Source organism: Pteropus alecto, unplaced genomic scaffold (genome assembly GCF_000325575.1).
Source record: "Pteropus alecto unplaced genomic scaffold, ASM32557v1 scaffold21, whole genome shotgun sequence".
Classification (NCBI taxonomy): Eukaryota; Metazoa; Chordata; class Mammalia; order Chiroptera; family Pteropodidae; genus Pteropus; species Pteropus alecto.
Window position 1 is genome coordinate 17,830,683 of NW_006436282.1, and position 24,033 is coordinate 17,854,715.

The 24,033-nt window shown below is 39.4% G+C and overlaps 2 protein-coding genes across 3 annotated transcripts in view; both read right to left on the reverse strand.

Annotated features, from left to right (window-relative positions):
• Positions 1 to 13,658: 13,658 nt before the first annotated feature.
• Positions 13,659 to 16,180, reverse strand: LOC102879159 (cytochrome c). Of its 2 annotated transcripts, none has more exons than XM_006912004.3 (3): positions 16,043 to 16,180; positions 14,797 to 14,973; positions 13,659 to 14,685 (listed from the first exon to the last, which is right to left on the reverse strand). In XM_006912004.3, exons 2-3 carry the CDS (start codon positions 14,963 to 14,965, stop codon positions 14,537 to 14,539), a joined length of 318 nt encoding a protein of 105 aa, XP_006912066.1. In that variant the 5' UTR covers positions 14,966 to 14,973; positions 16,043 to 16,180; the 3' UTR covers positions 13,659 to 14,536. The 2 variants fall into 2 exon arrangements, with proteins under 2 accessions (XP_006912066.1, XP_006912065.1); XM_006912003.3 differs by having other exon boundaries at positions 16,010 to 16,160.
• A 6,628-nt stretch (positions 16,181 to 22,808) lies between these two features.
• CUNH7orf31 (chromosome unknown C7orf31 homolog) overlaps positions 22,809 to 24,033 on the reverse strand; it is a 39,324-nt gene continuing 38,099 nt past the window's right edge. The window contains exon 9 of the mRNA XM_006912005.3: positions 22,809 to 23,627. Coding sequence (XP_006912067.1) covers positions 22,809 to 23,627 — 819 coding nt within the window. The remainder of the gene's footprint in view (positions 23,628 to 24,033) is intronic.

Here is a 24,033-nt window from a genome sequence, read left to right on the forward strand (position 1 = left end):
GTCGAGAACAGATGTAGACAAGACATAAAAAAGAAGCAAAGTCTAGAAGAGACGTCATATTAATGGCACCGTGTTGGATTAAAGATCCAGCTCTGGTTGATGGAGCAAACATGTTAATCTGGCCTCTGGAGCTGCCTTAGACTGTGAACATTGTTATTCTTAGAAATCTTTGTGATACCAGCCTCCCTCCTGGCAATAATTTAAAAAAAAAATAAACCCCCATTACTTGAGATAGTGTGAGATTTCTGGTTCATGCAATCAAAGAGGAGTAATTAAAAGTGGTGTTTAATAAAAATTAAAGGAGATAGTCTTTGCCATTATAGACCCCAAATTGTAGTTGGGAAGACCATGCATATCAACCCACAGAACATTTATTAGTTTCTTACCGTCAAGTACAGCGATCTCCGCCCTTACCCACGGTTTCGCTTTCTGTGGTTTCAGTTATCCGTGGTCAACTTAGGTCTGAAAATATTAAATGAAAAATTTCAGAAGTAAACAATTCGTAAGTTTTAAATTGCACACCATTCTGAGTAGTGTAATGAAATCTCATGCTCATGTTGTGTCACTCTGTCCCACCTAGGATATGAATCAGCCCTTTGTCCAGTGTATTCACGCTACATATAGCACCTGCCCCTAAGTCGCTTAGCAGCAGTCTTGGTTATGAGAGAGAGAGAGAGAGAGAGAGAGAGAGACAGAGAGAGACAGAGAGAGAGAGAGAGAGGAGAGAGAAGTCACCATAGTATACTGTTGTTATAATTGTTCTATTTTATTAATAATTATTGTTAATCTCTTACTGTGCTTCATTTATAATAGTATACTGTTATAATTGTTCTATTTTATTAGTAATTATTGTTAATCTCTTACTGTGCTTCATTTATAAATTAAACCTTATCACAGGTACGTACGTATGTATGCCTAGGAAGAAACAGGGTTTGGTACTGTCCGTGGCTCAGTTTTAGACATTCACTGGGAGTCTTGGAACATTTACCCCGTGTGGGGGCTACTATAAAAAACTTTTAAAGCAGAATGAACATGTGCAAAGGCATAAAACAGCTCCCCCTGTTGGGAGAAGTAAAAAATCAGAAGGGACTGAGATCAGAGAGTGGGGAGGGACAAGGTGCTGAGATGGCAAGAGTTAAAAGCGAAACAGTAGTCAGGGCCCAGGTTATAGAACGACGTTCTATAAAGAATGAAGACTTTGTCCTGGAGAACATTAACAAGGTCCGACGGCTGTGTGATAACGTCGTTGCAGGGAGTGCACCATAAGGAGGGAAAACGGAGGGCAAGGCTGCCAATCGAGAGGCTGACTCGCAAGTTTGGTCTAGGCAGAGTGTGGGTGTGAGCTAAGATAGTAAAACAAAGACCGACCATGAAAACAGAGACCATGAAATTAAGATGTTTTTGAAAGGTAGAATTGATAACTTGGTAAGCAATTGGAAGTTAATGGTAAAGAACTGGAGGGTTCAAAGATAAATCAAAGGCTTTTCAGCTTGAACGGGGGTGTCTTCAACTTAGAAAGCAACAGGAGTGGAAGAGAGATGTTAGTAAAAATAAAATAATGATTTCGGCATTGGCCTTGCAGAGCGTGAACTGTCTGTGGACCGTATATTGAGGATTGGGGTTGCTGTGTAAATGGGGTTTTATGCTGATGCTCAGCTGAGGGCTGCAGGGGTGAGTTTAGCTGCATCTTTCTAATATGCACAAGGACCACAGTGGTGGATCAGGGAAGATGTCCAGTGGACAGACAGAGCAGAATGGAGACCTAGGCTAGAGATAATGCTATAGGAGACACAGCTATACAGCTATACAGAACTGTGTTGACCACTACGTTAGCCTATAGCCACACACGTCTATTTAAATTTAAAGTCAAGATAATTAAATAAAATTAAAATTTTACTTATTCAGTTCCATGAGCCACATTTCATGTGCTCAATGGCCAGTGTGGTTCGTGGCTAGCCGCTCTTTCAAACGGTACAGATATAGATGGTTTTCGTTATCACAGAAAGTTCTATGGGACAGTGCTGGCGTGGCACATGTAAAATAAGAGAAAAGGTTTAGGGACAGAACCCCGGGAAAGAGGGAGGGAGGGAGAGAGGGAGGGAGGAAGGAAGGAAGGAAGGAAGGAAGGAAGGAAGGAAGGAAGGAAGGAAGGAAGGAAGGAAGGAAGGAAGATGAGGTGGAATGAGAAGGAGGAATCAAAAGAGTATAAAGAGAGTTCAAGGAGACAAAATAGTAAGAAATAAGAAAAACTAAAAAGAGGTCAAATAAGTAGTAAAAATTTAACTTAAGGTCGTTATTTTACCCTGGCATGTGGTACAGTGTTGGAGTGACTACCACTTTCTTCCGATGTAAAATAACTCAATGAGATGAATTCTCCCACTCAGATGACAGGTATAGCTTTTAGAAAGAACTCAGGTGCCCTGTCGATAGGGAAGGGAAATGTTGTTGGAAATGTGACCATTCTCTTCTCACATTTTGATGAAGGGGAGGCCTTGCCCATATGTCATCCTTAGCTATCATCCTTCTGGGAGTTTCTAAGAGTCGCTAATTAAGGTCTCTATCATTGCCGAATAGATTTCTTGAAATCATATGTTTAATAACTATAGTCAGACAACAAACAGCATACAAAATTCTCTCCTCATATCAAAAATCAAGCTGATAGAACAGCAGTTACTGGGGACTAGGGGTAGGGGAGGGGGAGTGGGGAGCTTTTCTTTAGTAAGTACAGTTTCCGTGTGAGACGAAAAAATACTGAAGATGGATAATGTTAATATTTGCACAACAGTGTGAGTGTCACAGAACTGCACACTCGAAATTGATTAAAATGGTAAATTTTGTTATGTATATTTTACCACAATTAAAAAAAAACTTTTTACAGAGCTGAACTAAAACACGTAACATGGGACAGAATCTAGAAGAAAGCTCTTATAATTCTTGACACCTGGGAAATTTAAGATACCAAACAAAAGTTGAAAACGTTGCTCACAAGCATCTGCTACTTGAAGTAACATACGTGTTTGTATTAGATGTACAATATTAGGTGTGAAAATATGGGTTTGATAAGTTGTAAGGTATTAAGCATCTCTTATTGCTGTTGATATTGTCTCCTGTGAAACGGTCATGGTCTGGAAAATTTAAAAAGTTAGAGTTTTAAATGGCGCTAACAGAACAAAAGTGTATTAGGTCAGTTTCATAATCAAGGTGGTATTTGTACCCTTCTTTACTATTTGCATCTCAAGTCAGTAGCCGAAGTTCGCTGGTAGAAGAGCAAAGCATGAATATCAGAAGTAACCCCCGAGGCAACCATGTTTGCACAGGCAAAATGCTCACTCTGCAATTACAGGACAAGTACTCACGAATCACTCCTCATGCACTCTCTGATAGGTCTAGAGTAAGGCTCAAGGTAAGATAGCACCAAAGAAATTCGAAGAGAAGCCAGTGGCTACTTCCCTTTGTGTTACTGCAACTAGCAAGCAGAAAACGAGGCTAAAAATGAAAGAAGGTGAGATTTCATGAATGTAAAATAATAGTGAGCCAACGAATGTTTGGTCCAGAATTTTTATGTTATATGATAAATAATCTCATATAGATTTTAACTACCGACTGTCTCCCATCAGCATCCAGACTTTTCCTGTGAACATATTGAAAACTAGAAGTAAATACTTGCATATTCATGGATCTCACAGTTTCTTCTCCAAAGATATTAACCAAATGTAGAGAACAGGACCATCTTTTAATCAAATCAGTTTTCTTTAGCTACTATTTGGAGCTCTGCTCAGATTGTACAGGGGTTCTACAGATGTCACAACCTGACAAATTCTCCTCCTGACTGGAAGCTAAAAAGGCACTGACACAATGTGAAAACAGACACAGGAAGTGGAAATCAATCAAAGAGGAATAATAAAAGAAGGAAATGAAAAAGGCAACAGAAATTTCAAGAGTCATACTATACTTACAACTTTCAGCCTCACAGTCTGTTACAAATTGCTTATCATTGTCAGGTACCTGAGCTGAAGAAAAAAAAAAAATTAAACTAAGAGAGAAGCTGCTAAGGTATAAGGAATGTCAGGTAAGATTTTTCATGTCAGATCTTTTTAGGCTGAGATCAAACCTATTATTATAGTCTGTCAATGAGCTCCTATCTTAAGACAGCATTGACAATACTTGGGAGGGGAAATAGGGTGATCGCTGATGTCAACTAGAAAATATATATGTCAGAAATAAAATGGTGGCAGTCCCTCTGAATTTCACCTGCCAGATGGAAATAAAAAGACATGCAAAATAAAAGAAGCTACAGGATTTCTATTAGCTGCAATGTTTCTTTTTGCAAAAATGGAGTAAAAGGTATTTCAATTCACCCACTGCCAGCACTTAAGAGCCCACTTAAATTAACCACACGATTCTTTCAAATGATGTGCTGTTATCACATACATCCTTCCTATTTACAAATGCCTGCTTTTGGTGTGTTTGTCTATTGCAAATTAGATTACCACAATTCAAAATGTTTGCCCTAAATTTGGCCAAAATATGCAACAGTTTTTTTTTTAAATGAAATCATTGTCATTGATTTTGGTCATATGCAATAAAATATTATATGTCAATGATTATGGCTATAATAATAGAATAATAAACAAAAATAAACTCCATCTTTTCATGCAAAATATTTTCCTGGTGACTATTAAAAACCAATAAAAGGAATACCATTATTTTATCAGCCCTAATGGCAAATGACTTCCCTATTTTTAGTAAAGAAAAAAAATATTGAATAGCAAGGTCTTAATGCATTCAGCGGCAATCAAAACGCAAGTACACATTTTCACTTCTAAAATATATTTATCATAATTGATTTAGATATCAAAATAACCTGTTCCAAATTGACAGAATATTATGAAAATGAGTTTTCATATGCACACAAATATTCACTCACACACATATGAACTACACAAAATAGAAATTGGGTTACTTTTAATTTGGTAAAAATATAATGGGCTATCATTCTAATTTAGCTATGATCTAATGTGCTAGTAGTACCTTACTAGTATTATCTAATACTCAAAATTTGATCCAATCAAGTCATATTTAAAAAAAGTCAGCTAATTTTTTTTAAAAAGGCTCATTCTGTATGAGGAATGCTTATTAAAATAATGTCAGTTGAAAAAATGTTGAATCAGTAATTGAATGAATTAAGAAAAATTCTACATAAAAAGAAATTCTATATTTTAAAATTCTCTATAAAAAAGGAATACAACATGCATAGAATTAAAGGTTGTTTTTTATCAGTATTTTAAATAGTATTTTTAAAAATATTTTGCCGAATAAAATTTACATTATATTATTAAGAGCAGAATCGATGATAATTTGGGCTATTATCAAAACATATGCAGTTTGACATTTAACTATGTTCTAACAACTTTCTTCTGTACACCAATACTTAAGCTTGTTAAAGGCAAATTTCAACCTCTGCCACCAAATGAAACCAAACAAATTAAGAACATTCTTTTCGAATTATAACGATGCCTATTTCATCAGCCTTTGCTGGAATAATTTTTTCTCATAATATCGGATACCATGGGTAACTAAACTCATGCAAACTTTAAATCACAGTTTTATGACTTGCTAGCTGTGTAAACTGTGTACCATTATTTAACCTTTTGAATGCCATTTGACTCATTAGTTTAATAGGGATAATACAGGTTTTTGGTGAAGATTGAATGAAATTGTCTAAACACAATGCCAAATACTCAAGAAATGTTACTTTTTTTTTTTTTCTTTCCAAACCTGCACCACTCACCCATTTTTGTTTTTCAGTTCACACACATGACCATCTATAGTAGTTCCACCTTATCTGAGGTTTCGCTTTCTGAGGTTTCGGTTACTAGTGGTCAACCACGTTAAACTGTGATCTGAAAATGTTAAATGGAAAATTCCAGAAATAAGCACTTGATGAAATCTCGCGACGTCTGCTCCATCACGCCCAGACGAGAGCCATTCCTTCGTCCGGCGTCTCCACGCTGTGTATGCTCCCTCCCATTAGTCACTTAGTAGTCGGCTAGGTTAACAGATCGATCTTCTCAGCATCGCACTGCTTGTTTTTTAGTAACCTATTTACTTGGTAATGGCCCCAAAGCGCAAGCGTAGCGATGCTGGCTAGTAGATATGCTGAAGAGAAACCGAACTAGAAGCTCGAGCTCAAGAAATTCGATGTTCTAACTCTGGTCCCACATTGCCTACAAGAGGGTGCTTAAGTCTGCCTAACTCTTGCCTTAAGCTTTCCAACCTCGTCTTTATCAGTCAGTGAGATTTAATTTCCCATCTGCCTTGTTCTTTGTTTTATTTTCGTTTTGTTCAGAACCTGGGTAGGGAGGAGAGATCATTATTTGGACCCTTCTGGAGACATCAGCACGCACGTGGAGTTTTTAAAGAGCATGTGAACTCCTCCGACCAGTGTTGTCTAGACCATTGGTGGAACTGGACCGAAAGCCAAAACAGATTGGTCAGTAATATATGACTTAAGGTCTGGGATGACAACTATGAGCTGGGCCAGATATATGTTGCACTGAAACCAGACAAAGAATTTTCCAGGTGTGCAGAGTGTGGCTGAACCCCAATAATGGTAGTGCTCTAGAGTTAAGATCTACAAACTCCTGCCATCCTCCAGCTCCAGATTCATTCCTGCATTTTTATAAAAGTCCATGATTTTGTTGGTAGACAATTCTCCATGGATCTCTCATGTTCTACTTACCTTGTGAACAGAGGCACTGTTCTAGGGAATAGGGCCTTTGTCTAGGCGATTTTTTCAAGGATATTTTTATAATGAACAGCTTTGGAAAAGGGAGACAGAGGGAAGGTTTGTTTATGCAGAGGGCAGGTTGTTTACTGTTCAGTAAAATTAGGATGTTTCCCAAGGGGCAAAGGTCAGGTGAGCTTAGGCCTATTATAAAAGACTGGGTTTTATATATTCTGTGTTTCTCATGTAATGTAACCCACTGTGTGTGCAGGTATTATCTAACCCTCTTGGTGTTGCCCTGTGGGAACTAGGATTGGGGAACTCACACAAAAGTGCTGATACCCTGACTTCTCTCATTGCAGTAATGGATAAACTATCCTTTGTTTCTGATTAGTCTCTCACGGCAGCAAGCTGACTTCTTAGCTTGCAAGTAGGGTAAAAATCTCTGACTCATCACCACTGACAGTATACTTTATAAAAGCCTTCAAAAGTTCCCTTTATCTGAGATGAAGTCTCTTTTCCTTACTAGAAGCGCTAACTAGAACATATTTAAAACAAATCATTCTTGGAAAAAAGGCAGTTTCCAGCTACAGAAGTGATATAAATGCTAACTAGGGTTGAGAAGTAGTAGCACATGCAGACCTGCCCAGGACTGTGCCCAGGAGTCTCCCTACTAGAGGACCAACTCGGTGCTTACATGGGCCACAATTCCGCTTCCCCATCCACATTCTTTTCTCTTCACCTTTGTGTAATCCAGGTGAGGCCAGTAGTTCCCTTAGATCCCGTCAGCAAGTCAGTCACTAATGGTTGTGCCAAGAATCTGAATGTTTTTCTTGTTAGAGATAACAAGATACCTAAAAGCCTTCAATCTTCTTTATGTGTTCTCTGCCACTAACTAGTACTTAGACATAATATTTCTAAATTTTGTTAGCCTCTAAAAATGTCCTGTGTGTCATTGCCTTTTAACTGTTCTGTTAACGTGATGAACTGTTTGAGTCACACTCTCATCAGGAGCCCCTGGGTGGTCACGATGACTAGATAGGATTGAGGTTAGAAATTGTATGTGGCATCAGATATGGACAGCTAAGGGTCAGGAACTATTAGAAAGATAAGGGCTTTGCAGTCAAGGAGACTTGACTTAGAACCTTAATTTTACCATTTACTAGTGAGCAATTAAACATCTCTCTGCTTCGTTTTCTGATTAAGTGCAGTCAAGAATTACCTCCCTCCACCCCCATGCACAAGACTGTCATGTTAAATGAGACCAAGCATAGAATACATCTGGTACTCATGCAGTTGGAACACAAAATATTAGAGCTATAAAATAGCTACCATTATAGTTTTTAATGAGGATCTTTGACTCTGCTTACCAAAAGTCACAAACTGACTAACTTACAATTTGCAGAAGAGAATGCAACCTACAAGAAGGCGATCAAGGTTTTATTTGGGAGAATGAACTGAAAAACAGAATGCAAGATATCTAATAGGGAATGAGACATTACCTGACGAGTCAGTTAGAGTTATGGACTCGAGTCATGGATATAAATCTCTAGCTTCAGGCCCTTCTCTCCCACTAAATCACTTCAGTTGGAAGAGTCATCTTAGCATCCTTTCGCTTTTATGCAATCTGTTCACTTGACAAATTGTCCTGTCCGTCCAGTTCAAAATTGGTTAACATTTGAGTGTTTACTGAGTGCCAGGTAATGTGTTGAGTCATTCTGTTGTTTAAGCCTTACAACAACCGTAAGGGCTAACATAATTAATGTTACATTACGGATGAGGAAACTTAAGGCACAGAAAGATAGTGTGCCTAAGATTCCATTAAGCAGTATCGGCAGAGGGCTCAGATCCTTGGGCCGTCTTCCTTCAACATTTACCAGTAAAAGTATAGTTTTTGTCTTACTGACAACATGGTCTGTTCCAACTGAGGGCAGGTGACTAAGAAAATTATCTATAGATTTACCCTATTGTCCCTAAACTGGAAAGATCAATCATCTTAGTCCAGAGGTATTGCCCCTGCCCAATTCAGGGACAGTTACAATGTCATTAAACTTAAATCGAATAAAAAAAGATCTAATTTATAGAACTTACACAATGTATTTGTTCTGTTGCAGATCCAAGTTGAAGTTCCTACACTGAAATGAAAGCATTTAGCTCTCCCAGTTTTGATGGGAGAGGGAGGCAGAGAACAAAGGGGTTGGTGATGGGTGTCAGGTTGACCACGCTGTAGCCTACGTGCCATCTGGAGCTAATGTGTGATGTAACTGAACACTCTGAACCATATTTGAAGTTAAGAACACTGTTGAAGGTAGAGGATGGTGAACAACGAAAACTTCGGAAGTGGAGAACTCATATCTGAAAGGGGAGGGAAGGCCACCTGCTGTGAGAACAGGGGACAGGGATGAGATAAGCTTGAGTGTGAACTTCTAAATTAACCACAGGGAATGCTGGGAGAGAAAGGGTACTTACAAGGACAGTTATACAGGGTTTCTGCTGGTTCAGCTGAATCAGTGATAGAAAAGAAATGAGACATGGAGTGACACGAAGCCGTGATCAGATTGCTACAGTGGGATTTCTAAGTTCAGAGGTGGGAGGTTCTGGAGAAATGACAAGTCTATTGCAACCATGGGGAAGAAGTGCCGAGAAGGGTTAAAATCAAGTAAAAAGTCTGTGGCCACAGTGGCATCAAAGATGTGTCATTCGCTCACCTGCATATTGCTATTACCGGTATAATTTAAAAAATAAAATTAAAAAAAAAAAGTCAGAAGGAAAAGTATATAAAAGCATATAAGCTAGGCGCCAAAGTTCTCAGTGAACGCAATTGAGGTCCAGAAGTAGACAACAGCAAAGGGCCCATGAAGATGTCACCAATCTCACAAAGGTAGTTAGTTCTGCCTGTGAAAGGAAGAGTAATGATCTGGAAGATGCCAAGTTCACAAGGCCACTGCTGGGGACAGTGTGGAAGAACAAGCAGGCTCCACTTGTGAGGGCTGCAGAGGAGTCTGGAGAAAGACCAGACTCCTGTAAGGAAAGTGTGAGCTCTGTAAAGAGGCTACTAGAGGCAACCCAGCTTATGTTTTAGAAGGCACCACGGAAAGGTAGTGTCAGGAAAGGTACTACCAAGGTCATGCCCTGTGACCTTTGGCTGTAACAAGCTGAGACTCTTAGGTATAAAATAGGGACAACGCATAGGTCCTCAAATGACTGTTGTAACGCTGATATCGTAGGAACTTAACTCATTTCTATCAAGTAGCCTATGGTAAAATTAATTCCACCGTATGTCATTTTGCTCAAGTTGCAGAACCAACGGACAAAGGACTTACTGTACCTGTTCCATATCTTACGAGGTGGTGAGGATGAATTAAGATGTGAATGCACCTTATAACTATAAAGCAATTTGAGTTATGGGGCTAGAATTCGGGCAAAACATCATGCTGAAGTATGTACGTATTTGGGTTAGCAACAGGTGGTTATGGCTCTGCGTGCATGGTTATCATGATGCCAATGTGTTTTATTCCATGTGAGTACCTTAAAGTGAGGGAGGTAAGAAAATACCAGTCAAGGGTGTCAAATGTCCTACAGAACCATCAGAGACAACTGAAATAAAAAAAAACTAGAAGTACTAGGTCGCTGCAAACATTTTTCATGTGATTTTCAAGGAATTTGACATGGATAGGAAATGAACAAGTATTTCAGTGCTTACCAGTTAAGAGCTTTCACAGATATCATTCAACAAATGCTCAGCAGCAATCTTGTGAGGTAGATTGTTTATTTCTAGTCCCCAAATGGCAAAAATGAGACTGTAAAGCCCTACTGTAAACTGAAGGTTAAGAAACTTTTTCTGTAAAGTGCCAGTCAGTATGTTAGGCTTCGTGGGCCACACAGTCCGTTGGAACCAGCTCTGATGTTGTATGTAGCAAGACAGCAGCCCTCGATGACATAAATGAATGTGGCTGTGTTCCCACAGTTTGTTACCAAAACGGGTGCCAGATGAGCTTGGGCCCACAAGCCGTCTACCAACCCCTAAACATGATTTTTCTAATTTCAAACCCAGCATTCTTTGCTTTACACCAGTTAAGTCCACTGGTCCTTTTTCAAAGTACACTTTAAGCTACAGACACATAATTTAATAGCACCAATGTGGAACACAGCTGCGTTTCTAATAAATAAAGAAAAAATAGAGAAAGGAAGCTCATTAATGTCTGGGAAAAGGGGGTTTAGACTAAGACTAAATAGGTATTTTGGTTGTCATTCCAGCTATGTTGCTCAAAAACTACATTTCTTTTTTCAATGTAGACAATTTTTATTGGCAGGTGTTGAGTCCAAAATGGCAACAAATCCAGAGGGATGGAAAATGAGGGGCATGGCTTTCCGCCAACTGAGGGGCCTGTAACCGGGTCAGTGGGGCAAGAACACTTGACTGGCCACTTTGGGCCCAGCATCCTCCAAAGAACAAGATACCAGGCAGGAGGGCTTCTTGCAACATGGGGGAAGGAAGCAACACCCCAGGAGTATGGGCTATGCTCCACCCCAGGGTGCTTGGCTCCTGATTACCTGATCACTGCTAACCTTGGACCCTCAAGAGGAAGGCTTCACTTGCTAAGATAGGAGTTTTATGGGACTAGGCTAAATCAATCCCTCTCCAAACCGAGGTGTCTGTATTCCTGTTCACCTCCTCCCAGTGATGTTAGGTTGGACCACTAGGTCCTGTTAGTGGCCCAGCCCAGTAGAGTGGTTCCCATAGTTTTGAGCCTAAGTCAGGTTAATTTCACCTCTCATCTGTATAAAAGCACAGCTGGATCGTGAAAATTGCTAAGATCTCTTCCAGTTCCAACATTCTAGGACTTCTCTATGTTGATTAAAATATCTCATTTTACCAAAGCTCTAGCAAGTTAGTCTATCCTGCCATTTCTAAAAACTGTCAATGATGTATCAATTACCATACACAGGTCTTCTCGCCATTGTGTATTTCTATGGATGGAAAGCGACAGTTTGCTAGTGATTATGTAGGGAGACTACCAGTGAAATTCCTCCTGAGAACCTGGACATAGATTTAACCTTTGGGAATTAAACTAATAAACATAGTAAACCTTTTTAGCTTTCTGAGTGAACCAAAACAGCAGCCTGAGGTTATGACCAGTTTTCAAATACCAAACTCCAATTGAGGTAATCTGAAATCCACCTGTTCCTAAGGAAGTAGAAACCTAATAGTTTTATTATACTCTACCTGAACTCCAGGACGATGGTCTGGGGCACAAAAAAATGTAGCCAAATTAGTTAAGTAAGCCCCAGCATTGCCTAGAGGAGTGCCATCTGGGAGACAAAACCTCCCAGTCTCTTTAGAGGTGTATTCATATGCTGTCAGGCATCAGCCCTGCCTGTATAAACAATACATTAATTAGCTACTCTTATTCCATGCTAAGCAACATTTTTTTTTTTTTTACGCCTACAGCACCTGGTATTCTTAGGTGAGAGCAACATCTTAGCTTTCAAAGTACTAAAATGAAGGGAGCCAAAAGACCCCATCAATAGAAATGAATACTCGCCATTGTATGTAAATTAGTTTTGGTTTACTCTTGTCTGAGCCTAACTAATATAACAGCCTGTGAATTCCATCACAGCCTTTTCAATTTACAACAATCTTCAGTGGTTAAAAAGCAAAAACATCTATAAAGAAACTGGAGAAAATTGCAGGAAAAGGAAGACGAATAGGTATATTCCTACCAGAATGCCAGCCACCGAACATCAATTGCAAACTTATTAACGGACTAAGCAAAACATGGTAAAAACAGAGGTGAGCACATCGGATTTAGAAACAGGAACTGGAATCAGTGTTCTCAAGGGCACTATAGTGTATCTGCAAGAATCCTAGAATAAGAAAATAGAAAGCCAAGGGCAAGCACTTTTGTTATAGACCACTGGCTCTAGTTCCAGACATGTGCTATCAACACACTAGCCACTAGCTTCTTGTGTTACACAAACTGAAATCAACTAAATAAAATTAAAGTTCTGTAGTGACGCTTGCCATATTTCAAGGAGATAATAGTGGCTAGGCTACTGAACACAAGTCCAATCCATCTTCACACAAAGTTCTACTAGTGCCCTTCTAGACAAAATCCAGAATGCAGGCGACACCTTAAAGAAACACACCTTAAATACATCTGGCTCTCACTTTTGATACTACTCACCAAGTCACCTATAATGAAGCACTAGGAATGAGCACATATAGGTGATATGTGCTAACTTTTTGTCTTCATTTATTTCTAAGAGCAGATAGCCCTTACAGGTGGGAATGGCCCTTCTTTTAAGTTAACTATTAGGATCACTTACGTTATAAATAACCAGAGACACTGAGTATTAACTGGCCTAGAACGCAGCAGGTACTCAGCAATTATCTCTGCCAACATATGTCTTAGTTGATGTAAGTGGCAGAGAAATAGATTAACTCCCTGGACTCCATGTTTTTCCACAGGGGTCCAGAATTCTCTTAGAAACTAAAATGCAACACTGACTCTGAATATCACTAATTTATGCAGGTATCAAGTCCTGTTACAAAGGCTTTTACCAGGATGCATTTTTTAATTCCCTATCATTAACACCCACACTAGGACTTAATTTCTCTCACCATCTCCATAAAATTCCTAGGGGCTACTCTAAAAGTATGGTATAAACTGGAGAAAATAATTTAGTACACAAATAATACACTGTTATATACCACAAAACAATGGCCAGAAACACGTTGTTCTATCTGTGTAAGGTTGTAGTGCTCACACACTGGGCAAAGGAACTCTAATGACTAAGTGTTGTCCTAAAAGCTCAAGTAAACAATCCAGTAGTATGACAAGTAACTCTGCTGCTTCACTATTCAATACTGTACTTTTCGACCATGAAAACACCGACATCAATCATTAAATCAAGCACATTAGAAAAATCATAATGTGATTTTGTTTTTAATTATCTTAAGCCTTATAATCACGCAATTTACAATTTTGTGCTGATAATCTATCCTTTAATCCTTCCAGTGGGATAGCAAAAGCACCATTACCAACCATAAGTATACAGCATTCTACAGTTGTTTTTGAACAGTTAAGATAGTCCTGAATAACTGTCTGACTTAGTAAAGAATTCACAAAGTTTGCTACTATATCCTATCATCTGAATTTTAAAAACATCTGACCTTATATATCATCTATAAAATATGAGAAGTGTTAAATACTCTTTATTTGATAATGTATATAAACCACACTAAAATGCCTTTAAGTAAAAGGCAACAGTTTAGATACAGGGAATTTAATTAAATTGGCATAGATAGGACCAAAAAGATAAAGCAGACATTGCCACCTTATCTTCTGCCCTTTCCTTTTTAACAGGCCAAAGAACACAACCTGAAACACAACCAAGTCTTGCTGTTCCATGAGACAGCTAAGGGATATCCTCAGCATTTAAACATATTAATATAACCAGTTACATAAATCTAAATGTAAAACCAATCTCCTACAGGTTTTCAGATGGCATTCACTATTTCTGTGAAAAACTGAGCATTACTAATTATGTCCTATCACAGCTTTAGAAGGGGAAAACAAGGATAGCACTCACGGAACCAAAAGTACCTTCAGAATTAAAAAAACTGACCGTATTCATTTAACCACAAGCCAATCTTATTTAAATCAGGACTGCCCTAAAGAAATGTTCTATCAGCCATTCATGATCTGAATTCTGGTATATGAGATCAATTTAAATATGGTACACATAAAAAAAAAAAGTCATGAAACATTTCTATTTTGTAATAAATAAGGCAGTGGCCAACTATTACTCCTTGGTAGCTTTTTTGAGATAAGCTATCAAGTCTGCCCTTTCTCCAGACTTCTTAATGCCAGCAAAGATCATTTTTGTTCCAGGGATGTACTTCTTGGGATTCTCCAAATACTCCATCAGTGTCTCCTCTCCCCAGGTGATGCCTAAACAAGGAGAGAGGTATTGGTCAGTATTTTACACTCCTGATAAAGGGTGTAGCATAGGTTACTTCCATGCATTTGGTGCTTCGGTTACTTTAACTTCCTCCCTCTTACCTTTGTTCTTGTTGGCATCCGTGTAAGAAAATCCAGGGGCCTGACCTGTCTTTCGCCCAAACAGACCATGGAGATTTGGCCCAGTCTTGTGCTTGCCTCCTTTTTCCACAGTATGGCACTGGGCACACTTCTGAACAAAAATCTTCTTGCCCTTCTCAACATCACCCATTTTTAAACCTAAAAATGAAAAACTCAATTTATTTTCTTCCAAGTAAAAATACAGTAGAAACCAATCAATAATAATTACTAATCCACTGCAAATCTATGACATTAAGTACCACGGTAGATCTTGTTTTACTTAGTGCACTTGAAAAAGGCTGTCTAATACCAAAAACAAACAAACACACAAACATCAACAACAAAAAAACTATTTGGAAGGAGAACTTCCTTAAAAACACATCTGTATTTTAAATGAGGGAAGGTTAAAGCCCAAGTAAGCAAATGGGAACCTGGTTCAAAACTATTTCAAAAGATGAGGTGTCAAGGTCACAAGTAACAAATCTGATCAGGTTTAAAGGTGACTACATTAAACCAGAATTCCAACTAAGAATGCTTAATTTTTTATTCGTACTACAATTTAAAGCCGTCGCTCTGTAAGGATGAATCAAACCACATTAGAAAGAGAGGTCACGGTTGATTCTGCCTGCTCAGGTCATTCTAAACTGCCCTGCTGTGAGGAAGAGGTCAGCGGCGGGCCGCGAGGTTTCCCAGGGACCCCTGTTCTCCAGCTCTGTGATCCCCGGGGCGACCACGAGGTCACCCATCTAGGCCAGTTTCAAGAATACCGTGATGAAACCTATCTTCCTGAGATGCCTGATCAATTGACTGGCGGAAGAGACTTGAGGGAGGGTGTGAAGCGTTGCGCCCCGTCCTCCCACTCCCACTCGCAGCCCCGGAAACCGGAAAATCTTATCATTTCCACAGCCCCTCAGCCCCGACGACGGATCCGCAGCCGGATCCGTATCCAAGCCGCCTCCGGGCTTTCAGGGCGTTGACCAAGTCCTCGCGTCTACCTAGCTGCTTGAGGTTTCACACCAGCTCAAGCTGTAACCTAGCGGGTTCGGGCTGGCCACAGTCTGGGGTCGTAACCCGCTGCCCTGCCCGCCTGCCCGCGAGGACTCCGCTCCGAGATCCCCGGCGCAGGCCTCCGACCGCCCGCGCGCCCCCACGGATAGGCCTTCCGCCCCCTACGTGCTCCGCGCCCTGCGCTCACCGCTCTTTCGTCGCGCGCGATACTGAGACTCACGCTCGCAAACCAGTCGTCCCGCTCTCTAAGTCCAAGGACAAGCCGGTCCGCATCTATGTACCGGTGTTGGTGCAACCGAACTCGCTCCGCCTTCTTACGGCCCGACGTGAGGCCGGGCCGACCGCTACGCAGTGACGTCGCCGCACCTCATTGGCTCTCGTCTTCAGGCCCCGCGTCAGCCACCTGCTCGCGCATGCCGGCTAGCAGGGTAGGGTGTACTGCACTCGTGCCCTTCCTCTCGAAGCCTCGCTTGCCCGGCAGTTACGACAGGCCACTTGACGTACGACACCGAGGTGGTGCTGGGAGGGGATGACATCACCCTCCGGCCTTTGTGTGCGTGCGTGCTCCAACGTGGAGGGTGGAGCGGAGTCCGGATCAGGGCGTTATCCTGCTAAGGTAACTGCTCTTGTGCTCGATGACGTGTTGTCTTTGAGGGAGGAGTTTTGCCTCCCCGAAGGGGGACGGCCCAGTTTTGACGCACCTGGCCTTCTGGCTACCTTCCTTTCAGCTGGCGATCTTTACACAAATGTACACAATTATACTTACACAGCTGGAGGGATGACCTGGAACCAGGAGTTATAAAGAATTGGACACGTGCTCCTGATCTTGTTCTTGTTCCGCCTCCCCAGTTATTTTCAGTCATCTTTCAGTTCTCCCCTTGATGGATGACCCAGGACTGGGGAGGTGCTGCAGGTGCGGCTGAGGCTGGATTATAGCTCTGGACACTCACCTGCCGGCTTCTTTTCTGCCAAGACCGGTCGGTCTCTCGTGTTTGTGTGCAGAAAGAACGAGGAGGGTGTGTAAGGCAACATGGTTACATGGTTAGAGAATTCTTGGAAATCTAGAGAAGATTTTCATACCATCTAACCTGGGTGAAGGTAAGCTAATATAGTTGAAATTATGTTAGGAATGCAGGTTTGATCACCACAGCTTCCAGCTATGGTGATCAAACCTGCATTCCTAACATAATTTCAACTATATTAGCTTACTTACTTTTTCTCCAGAACTAGTTTGCCTTTCTCACATGCTCAAATTTGTCAATGGGAAGTTTCTTCTTGACTTCCTTGTCCCTCAAATTCAACCTCTGAGTTTTAATGATTTTTTTCCTTCTTTTTCACAGTCTGTCTAGCTCTGCTTATTCATTCAGTCCAGTGTTTATTAAACGCATGTTATGTACCTAGAGTAAATCGATGAGGACTTTTTTTTTTTTTTTCTGATGGAGCTTACATTCTAGGAACCTTTCGCCCGTCTTCAGTTTCAGAAATAGATGAGATTAACCTAGATACCTTGGATCTCTTACAAACCACTGGTCCTATGATTTCTGCTCTAGATCACCCAATTTCCTGTATGACTGGATTATTTTTATTTTCTGTGTCCTGACTTCCAGTTCCTCTCTCTCTAATCTCACACACCACTGCCACAGAAGAATGCTGTTTTGCAGCACTTATTAAGACCTTTTGTGGCTTTTGGAAGGGACCAAGATAATGAGCATTTAGGTGTCCTGAAGTAGGCTTGTTCGGCTAATTATCCAAGTCTGTAAAAGACCAAGCTTAGCAGCACCTTGCAAATTCAGCCTTTTGAAGTCTGATTGTTGTCTACCAAGCAGATTTTAACAAGAGCTAAAGATAACTTCTAGAAATGAAAATTATATTTGTCGAAATAAACTACATTTAATATGATAAGCTCTTTATAAAGCTTAAGGACAAGCAAACTAAGCCATATACATGCATGTGTCTGTGTGTGTATATTATATGTATATATATATATAGAGAGAGACACATGCTATGTGTTATAGCTGTACATAAAGTAAATGAAATATATACATGACAACAATAGCATGTAAGTCAGTAGAAAAGTAGTATTAAAATATTCTAAATATCCTTGTGCTAACCAAGAAGAGGGTATATTTTAGATTCTTGGGAAACTAATAATAGAAAAGTTGTGTATATTTTTCAAAGTAATGAAAAAATAGAATAGCAATTAATTTTTTTTAAAGGAAAGAAAAAGGAGGGCAAAATAAACAAAGAAAAAAATTTAAAAAATTAAAACCCAAATAGATCAGTTATTACAGTAAGTGAACCAAATTCTGTAGTTATCAAATATTATTAAATTGGATTTTTCAAAAACTAAAATATTGTTCTTTACAAAAAATACATCTAAAACATAAGATCTACAAAAGATTTGAAAGTGAGAGAATGGACTAATTACAAGAGATAAACATCTGGTAAGAACGATCAAGAAAAAAGGCACTAAAAATCCATATGAAAATGACAAATCTTGTAAAGATAATAAATATTTTATGGAAAATTTAGATCAAATAGAAATTTCCTTGAAAAATACAATTTATCAAAATGGGAATAAAGAGTAAACTTGAATAGTACTATAACTGTTAAAGAAATGAATCCATAATTTAAAGCCTTTCCACAGAGAAAACCTTAGGCCCAGATGGCTCCAAGGATAATTTATAGTAAATATTTAAGAAAGAAATAACCGAAGTAATTTTAATAAATTCTTCCAGAGGACAGAAAAAAAAATACTCTTATTACATATAGAATAGCTGTTTCAATTAGCGTCGTCACCTTATTAAATTTAAAATATATTCTCATTTTCCCAAAGCCATTTATCTTGTGAATAGATCGAATAGGTAATTTAAATGGGATGTGACAGGAATAATTACCCCTGGATTTTTCAAGTCCTCAGTGGTGGCACTAATACCTGTGTATTCTCTTCACCCCCTTCCTCAAGATGTGGTATTGATTTCATTTTTGGGGGAAGAGGTGCTCAGATACTCTGTATGCCTTTACTTTGTGGGTTAGGGAGCCAAAGCAGGATTCTGCCGGTTGCTGAATTATCTGTTCTAATGACACACTTGAACTCAGGGAGTAAGCACAGCATGGCTGTGTTCCTGTTTGTTCCACCAAGAGGCAAACTCAGGTGAAACCTGCTAAGCCTCTCTCTACTGACTGGTGGATCATGGTGGTCGTGTGGGTCCCAGAGGGTTAGGGTTAGCTAAGAACCAATGCTTAATAATCTTGAAATGAATAGGTATTTCCCTTTCTGCAGTGCATAGTTATTCCTTGGATCCTGTTGTGAAAGGCTTGGTAGAAGATTTGGGATACTCACTGTGGTTTTAATTTGCATTCTCCTAATAGCAAATGATGTTGAACACCTTGTATTGTGCGTATTGGCCATATGTATATCCTCTCTGGTGAAATATTTGTTAATATCTTTTGCCCGTTTTCTAATTGGACTGTTATTTTACTGTTGAATTTTGAGTTGTTTAAGCATTCTAGACGTTAGTTCTTTCTTTGTTAGATATGTGGTCTGCAAAATATTTTCTCCCAGTATGTAGTATAGCTTTTCATCCTCTAACAGGATCATTTGCACAACAAAAGGTTGAAGTTTTGGTGAAGGCATTTATCATTTTTTTTCTTTTGTTGATCACATTTTGGTGTCAAGTCTAAGCATTTATGCCTGAATGAAGCAAATCTAACAAACATTTTCTCTTTAAGGTGCATCACAGACTTCTTGTACCTGGGAACACTAGCCCTTCAGCACTGCCTTTGGGGGTCATTTTAAACAGCAAAATCACTGACAAAGACATAAAAATGTGAAAAACGTGGCATGACATAGACCCTGGAAGGGACACTTTGTTTACAGTGTGACAGTTGAAACAAGAAGGCAGGATGTTGCCTTGTTCAGCAAAAATGTGAAAAACGTGGCATGACATAGACCCTAGAAGGGACACTTTTACAGTGTGAAAGTTGAAACAAGAAGGCAGGATGTTGCCTTGTTCAGCCTCAGCTGGAAACTCTGGGAGAGTCCATATTTGTCAGCTTTCTGGTAGCACAGTTGGGAAGGGAGTTGCACTCCTCAGCTGGAGACTCAGTATTTATAAAATCACCCTACTGATTATCCTCTTCTTGCCTATCTAGGTCCATTTGCCACGTTTTTTTTTTTTTTTTTTTGGTCTTAGGACAAGAGTATCTACGGACTGCATCACCTGAGCCCCCTTGCTCTCTGGCTTCTGGTTGGGTTCACTGGTGGGAGGCACTGTGACACTGGGCCCTTCCCTTTCCTGGAGGGTTGGGAGCGGTAAGGCTCCTTGTTATTGCTAGTTCCTGGATACCCCACTATTGGAGATTCCTGTAACCCTGACCACATCTTTGTAAATGGTCTCTTCACTAAACTATCCTCAATGAAATCCTTTGAATGTCTGTTTCTTGCTGGGACCCTGATTGATACAAGTACTTATCCCCTCTGTTTTCAGAACAGTACCCAGCCCTCAGCTATGCCTGATGTTCTGCATGCCAGAAATCCTCTGTTTTACCTTTCTTTGGAAAATAATCCTCAGGACTTCTGTGGGGGTGGGGGGTGGGGGGATGGGGAGTTGCCTAACAATGTGGAATGGGGCGTGGTGGGACAGGTGATAGGATCTAGGGAAGCAAGTGTGTCTTAGCTTTCACTCAATTTTCCTTGCTTTTAGCTACTCCCACCCCCACTCAACCCCATCTTTGCTCCCAGACCCTGAGCCTTTTGAGGATTCTGATGTGTAAATCTGGCTATTTTCCCCACTGCCAGTGTAGGGTTCTATTATCTTTAGCTAGTTAGGACTCATCTTTTATCCATCTCCTTTACAAAATGTTCCTAATGTCTCAGCTCCTGTTCCCCGTATTGACCTGACTAGTCAATAAATTTGCCTTCACCAAAACTTCAACCTTTTGCTGTACAAATGATCCTTTTAAGAGGGTGAAAATCCAATAAAAAACAAAACCAAAACTCTACCGAAGTTGTAATAGGTTTTTTAGAGTACGTGAAATTAGATGCATGGATTCATTCTATCTTAATCTGGAAGCCTCCATAAATATTTTTTGAAGTTGAGCTTGTGATGAGCATCCGTGGAGTATAGGTATTCTGTCACCTAATAAGGCCAAATGGATTAGCCTTAACCACCAACAGATTTAGGACTAGGGCTTGACATCTTCTTATGAGAATTGAGGATGATGACCGAGATGTCTGAAGAGAAGACTGCACTACTGCTACATAGAGGTGGGTGGAGTAAATACCCATAGTCAGAATGCAGTTCTGCATCTCTGCAACCCAGGGGGGAAAGTACAGTCAAAAACCCCAATTTCTGTATGGCAGTTGCATCTTCCAAAGTTTGTTCTTTGTAATTGTAGTCCTATGATATGTTCTAAGATCAAATTAGTTTGAGAAATGTGTATACTATATCCCCTTCACCTTGGACATCCTCAAATATGGTACATATTAAAGGCTATGGAAAATTCTGTGATTAAGTCATGTGATTGGCTTTGTTATCTCCACTTTTCTCCGATATTATTTTACCATGTAACTTTTTGCATCCTGTATTACCGAATAAACTTGTGCTATAGAATAGTTTGGAAAAAATTCCATAATTTTAGTCCAGAATAGTTTTAAAGAAGGTGTAACCAAATGACATGTTGCTCATGAAACAAAGATTAGAATATCAGCACAACCCTCTTAGAAATTCCTATGAACTTTCCATGATAAACTGTATCTACAGTGTACCTCTTAGAACATTAATTGAGTTGACCTGCATCTGGGGTTAGCTAAACTCTTGTGGACACCTTCCAAAAATGATGACATTTGGCTTTACAATAATTGATATTGGGCCATCTGCTATGGTCTAAATGTTTGTGTCCCCTAGAATTCATATGTTGAAATCCTAACCCCCAAAGTTATTTTGGAAAGTGGTGCCTTTGGGTGGTGATTAGTTCATGAAGGTTGAGCCCTTCATTAAAAAGAGGCCTCAGAGAGATCCCAGGCCCCTTCCGCCGTGTGAGGTGACAATGAGAAGATGGCCGTCCATGAGGAAGCAGCCTCTCGCCAGGCACTGGATCTGCTGGCACCATGACCTTGGACTTCCAAGCCTTCAGAACTGTGAGAATAAAAGTTTGTTGTTTATAAGCTACCTAGTATGTGGTATTTTGTTACAGCAGGCCAAGTGGATTAAGACACCATCCTTTCTTGCCACAATTAGAATTCAGCAGTTACTAATTAAAGCCATTGCCAGATCTTCGAAATATAATCATTTTTTCCCTGCATAAAAGAAATGGTTATATTTCTCCACCATAAACTGTTCAAAGAAAAGAAACATCCAGCTTAGAATGCATGCATGCAGAGCATTTTAGATTTTATCTTTTCCACTGACTTTTGTTTACACATTTACATAAAGGAACAAGGCCGACATATTTATTTTATTAAGGTAATGTAGTTTGTAGAGTTGTCCATCCCTCAGTTAATTGGACATTTAAGTTTTGTCTTTTGTACCTAATATTATTTTGTACAAACATTTACATAAAATGACAGTATGACAGTGTTCACATATTTATTTTATTAAGTTACTATAGTTTGTATAGATCTGTCAATTATTGGGCATTTGAATTTTTTCAAATGTTCATTTTTTTTAAACAATAATGTAAACTTTGTCATACACATTGTTTCATGATTTTGGAAAATTTCTTGGAATATAATTTGAAAATGAGATTAAAGACTATAAATTTTTCTGGTTCTAATATTTTATTGCCGAACTGTTAAAACTTCTCAAGAAGTCAGAACATCACCTTTTCTGGGTTCCTCTGACCAGATTCTGACTTAAATTCTAACTTAAATTAAGGTCATTGTGGCTCCTTTACAAAACAGAGTCTAGCAACAAGGAAGAAGTGTGTAATATTTTTTTTCTTTTCTTGTAAGAGGCTGGGTTTTGAGGGGAAGGATGACTATCTCAATTATAGAAATAATAGGAATTATGGCCAAAGAATTGGTGTTTCATTCCTGAATGCCCCTTATCCCTGAGGTCTTTGTGGTCTTCTAGAATTGATTTATGGAAACGTTTTTGTGTACCAGTTTTTGAAAAAGAGTTCTTAAGCTCCAGGAGGTCAGTTTGAGGCTTGGCCACTCCAGCGGTAGGAATCCAACCCAGGAGAGATTTTGTTTCTTCATCGTTTTCAGTGTTCAAGGTCAAATGTTCTTCTGGCTTACTTAAAAGACGTTCTAGATTGAGATCTAAGTCTGATTTATTTTGTAAAATACTAGGCTTACTAAGGCTACCAGGGGTTTGACACGTAGCATACTGGTCATGTAAGGCAGATTTAAAATGTTCATATCGAATGTAATTGCTTGGGTTGCAGTAAGGTGTAGGTTGGGGTTTTAATGATAACTGTCTCCAGTACAAATCTTCTGTTTTTTTAGTATCTGTAATTTTTGGAAATGGTTTTATGTCATAAATGTTAGTCAGATCTTTAGTTGGATAACAAGGTGAGTGTGCATAGGTAGATAATAAGCTTTGTTCTTCCTTAATCTTGTCTTCGATTTCCTGGCATTTACGGGTTATATCCGCTGGTGTGTTATCGTTAAGTGCCATCATTTCTGTAGAACTGGGTACAAAGGTATGAAAATTACACAAAACTCTAGGGGTACAATCTGGACATGAAGGCGGTCTTTGCTGGATAGTAGCCTCCAGAGGACGTCGATTCTGAATCAGTCGGGCGATTCGTCCTTCAAAGGGTCTGGAGGGTTTAAAGACAGAGTGGAATTTTTCTTGCTGTAGTGGTGGAATAAAAAGGAGAAAATTGATAAATTAATAAACCTGGCATTGTGAGGATATTGCCACAAATGGCAGGTCAAAAGTCACACCCATTTTCACTGTTTGGACACAGGATGGGTGTAGGAAAACACAGTCCACTGTTCTTTTATGTTTAAAGACATTAAAATTGGGATCCTTAATAAACACATTTTCCTTCTCTACCAATTTTTACTAATACGAAAAGGACATATTTTTACTTGGCTATAGAGAGATTTCTCTGTATAGGAACTCTTTGCTTTCAAACTCTCAAGGATAGAAAAGGATCACCGGAACAAACTTCTGCCTATCACTAATAGATGATAACAGTTATGTGCAGTTATGTAAATCTCAGCCAAAGCTTTCTTTATTAGGCCAAGGCAAGGGT

Excerpts from the sequence above, each read along its gene's own strand:
- LOC102879159 (XM_006912004.3), bottom strand. The coding sequence starts at position 14,965 with ATGGGTGATGTTGAGAAGGGCAAGAAGATTTTTGTTCAGAAGTGTGCC. Across the intron at positions 14,686-14,796 it reads GGATGCCAACAAGAACAAAG|GCATCACCTGGGGAGAGGAG; the intron begins GTAAGAGGGAGG and ends CTCCTTGTTTAG.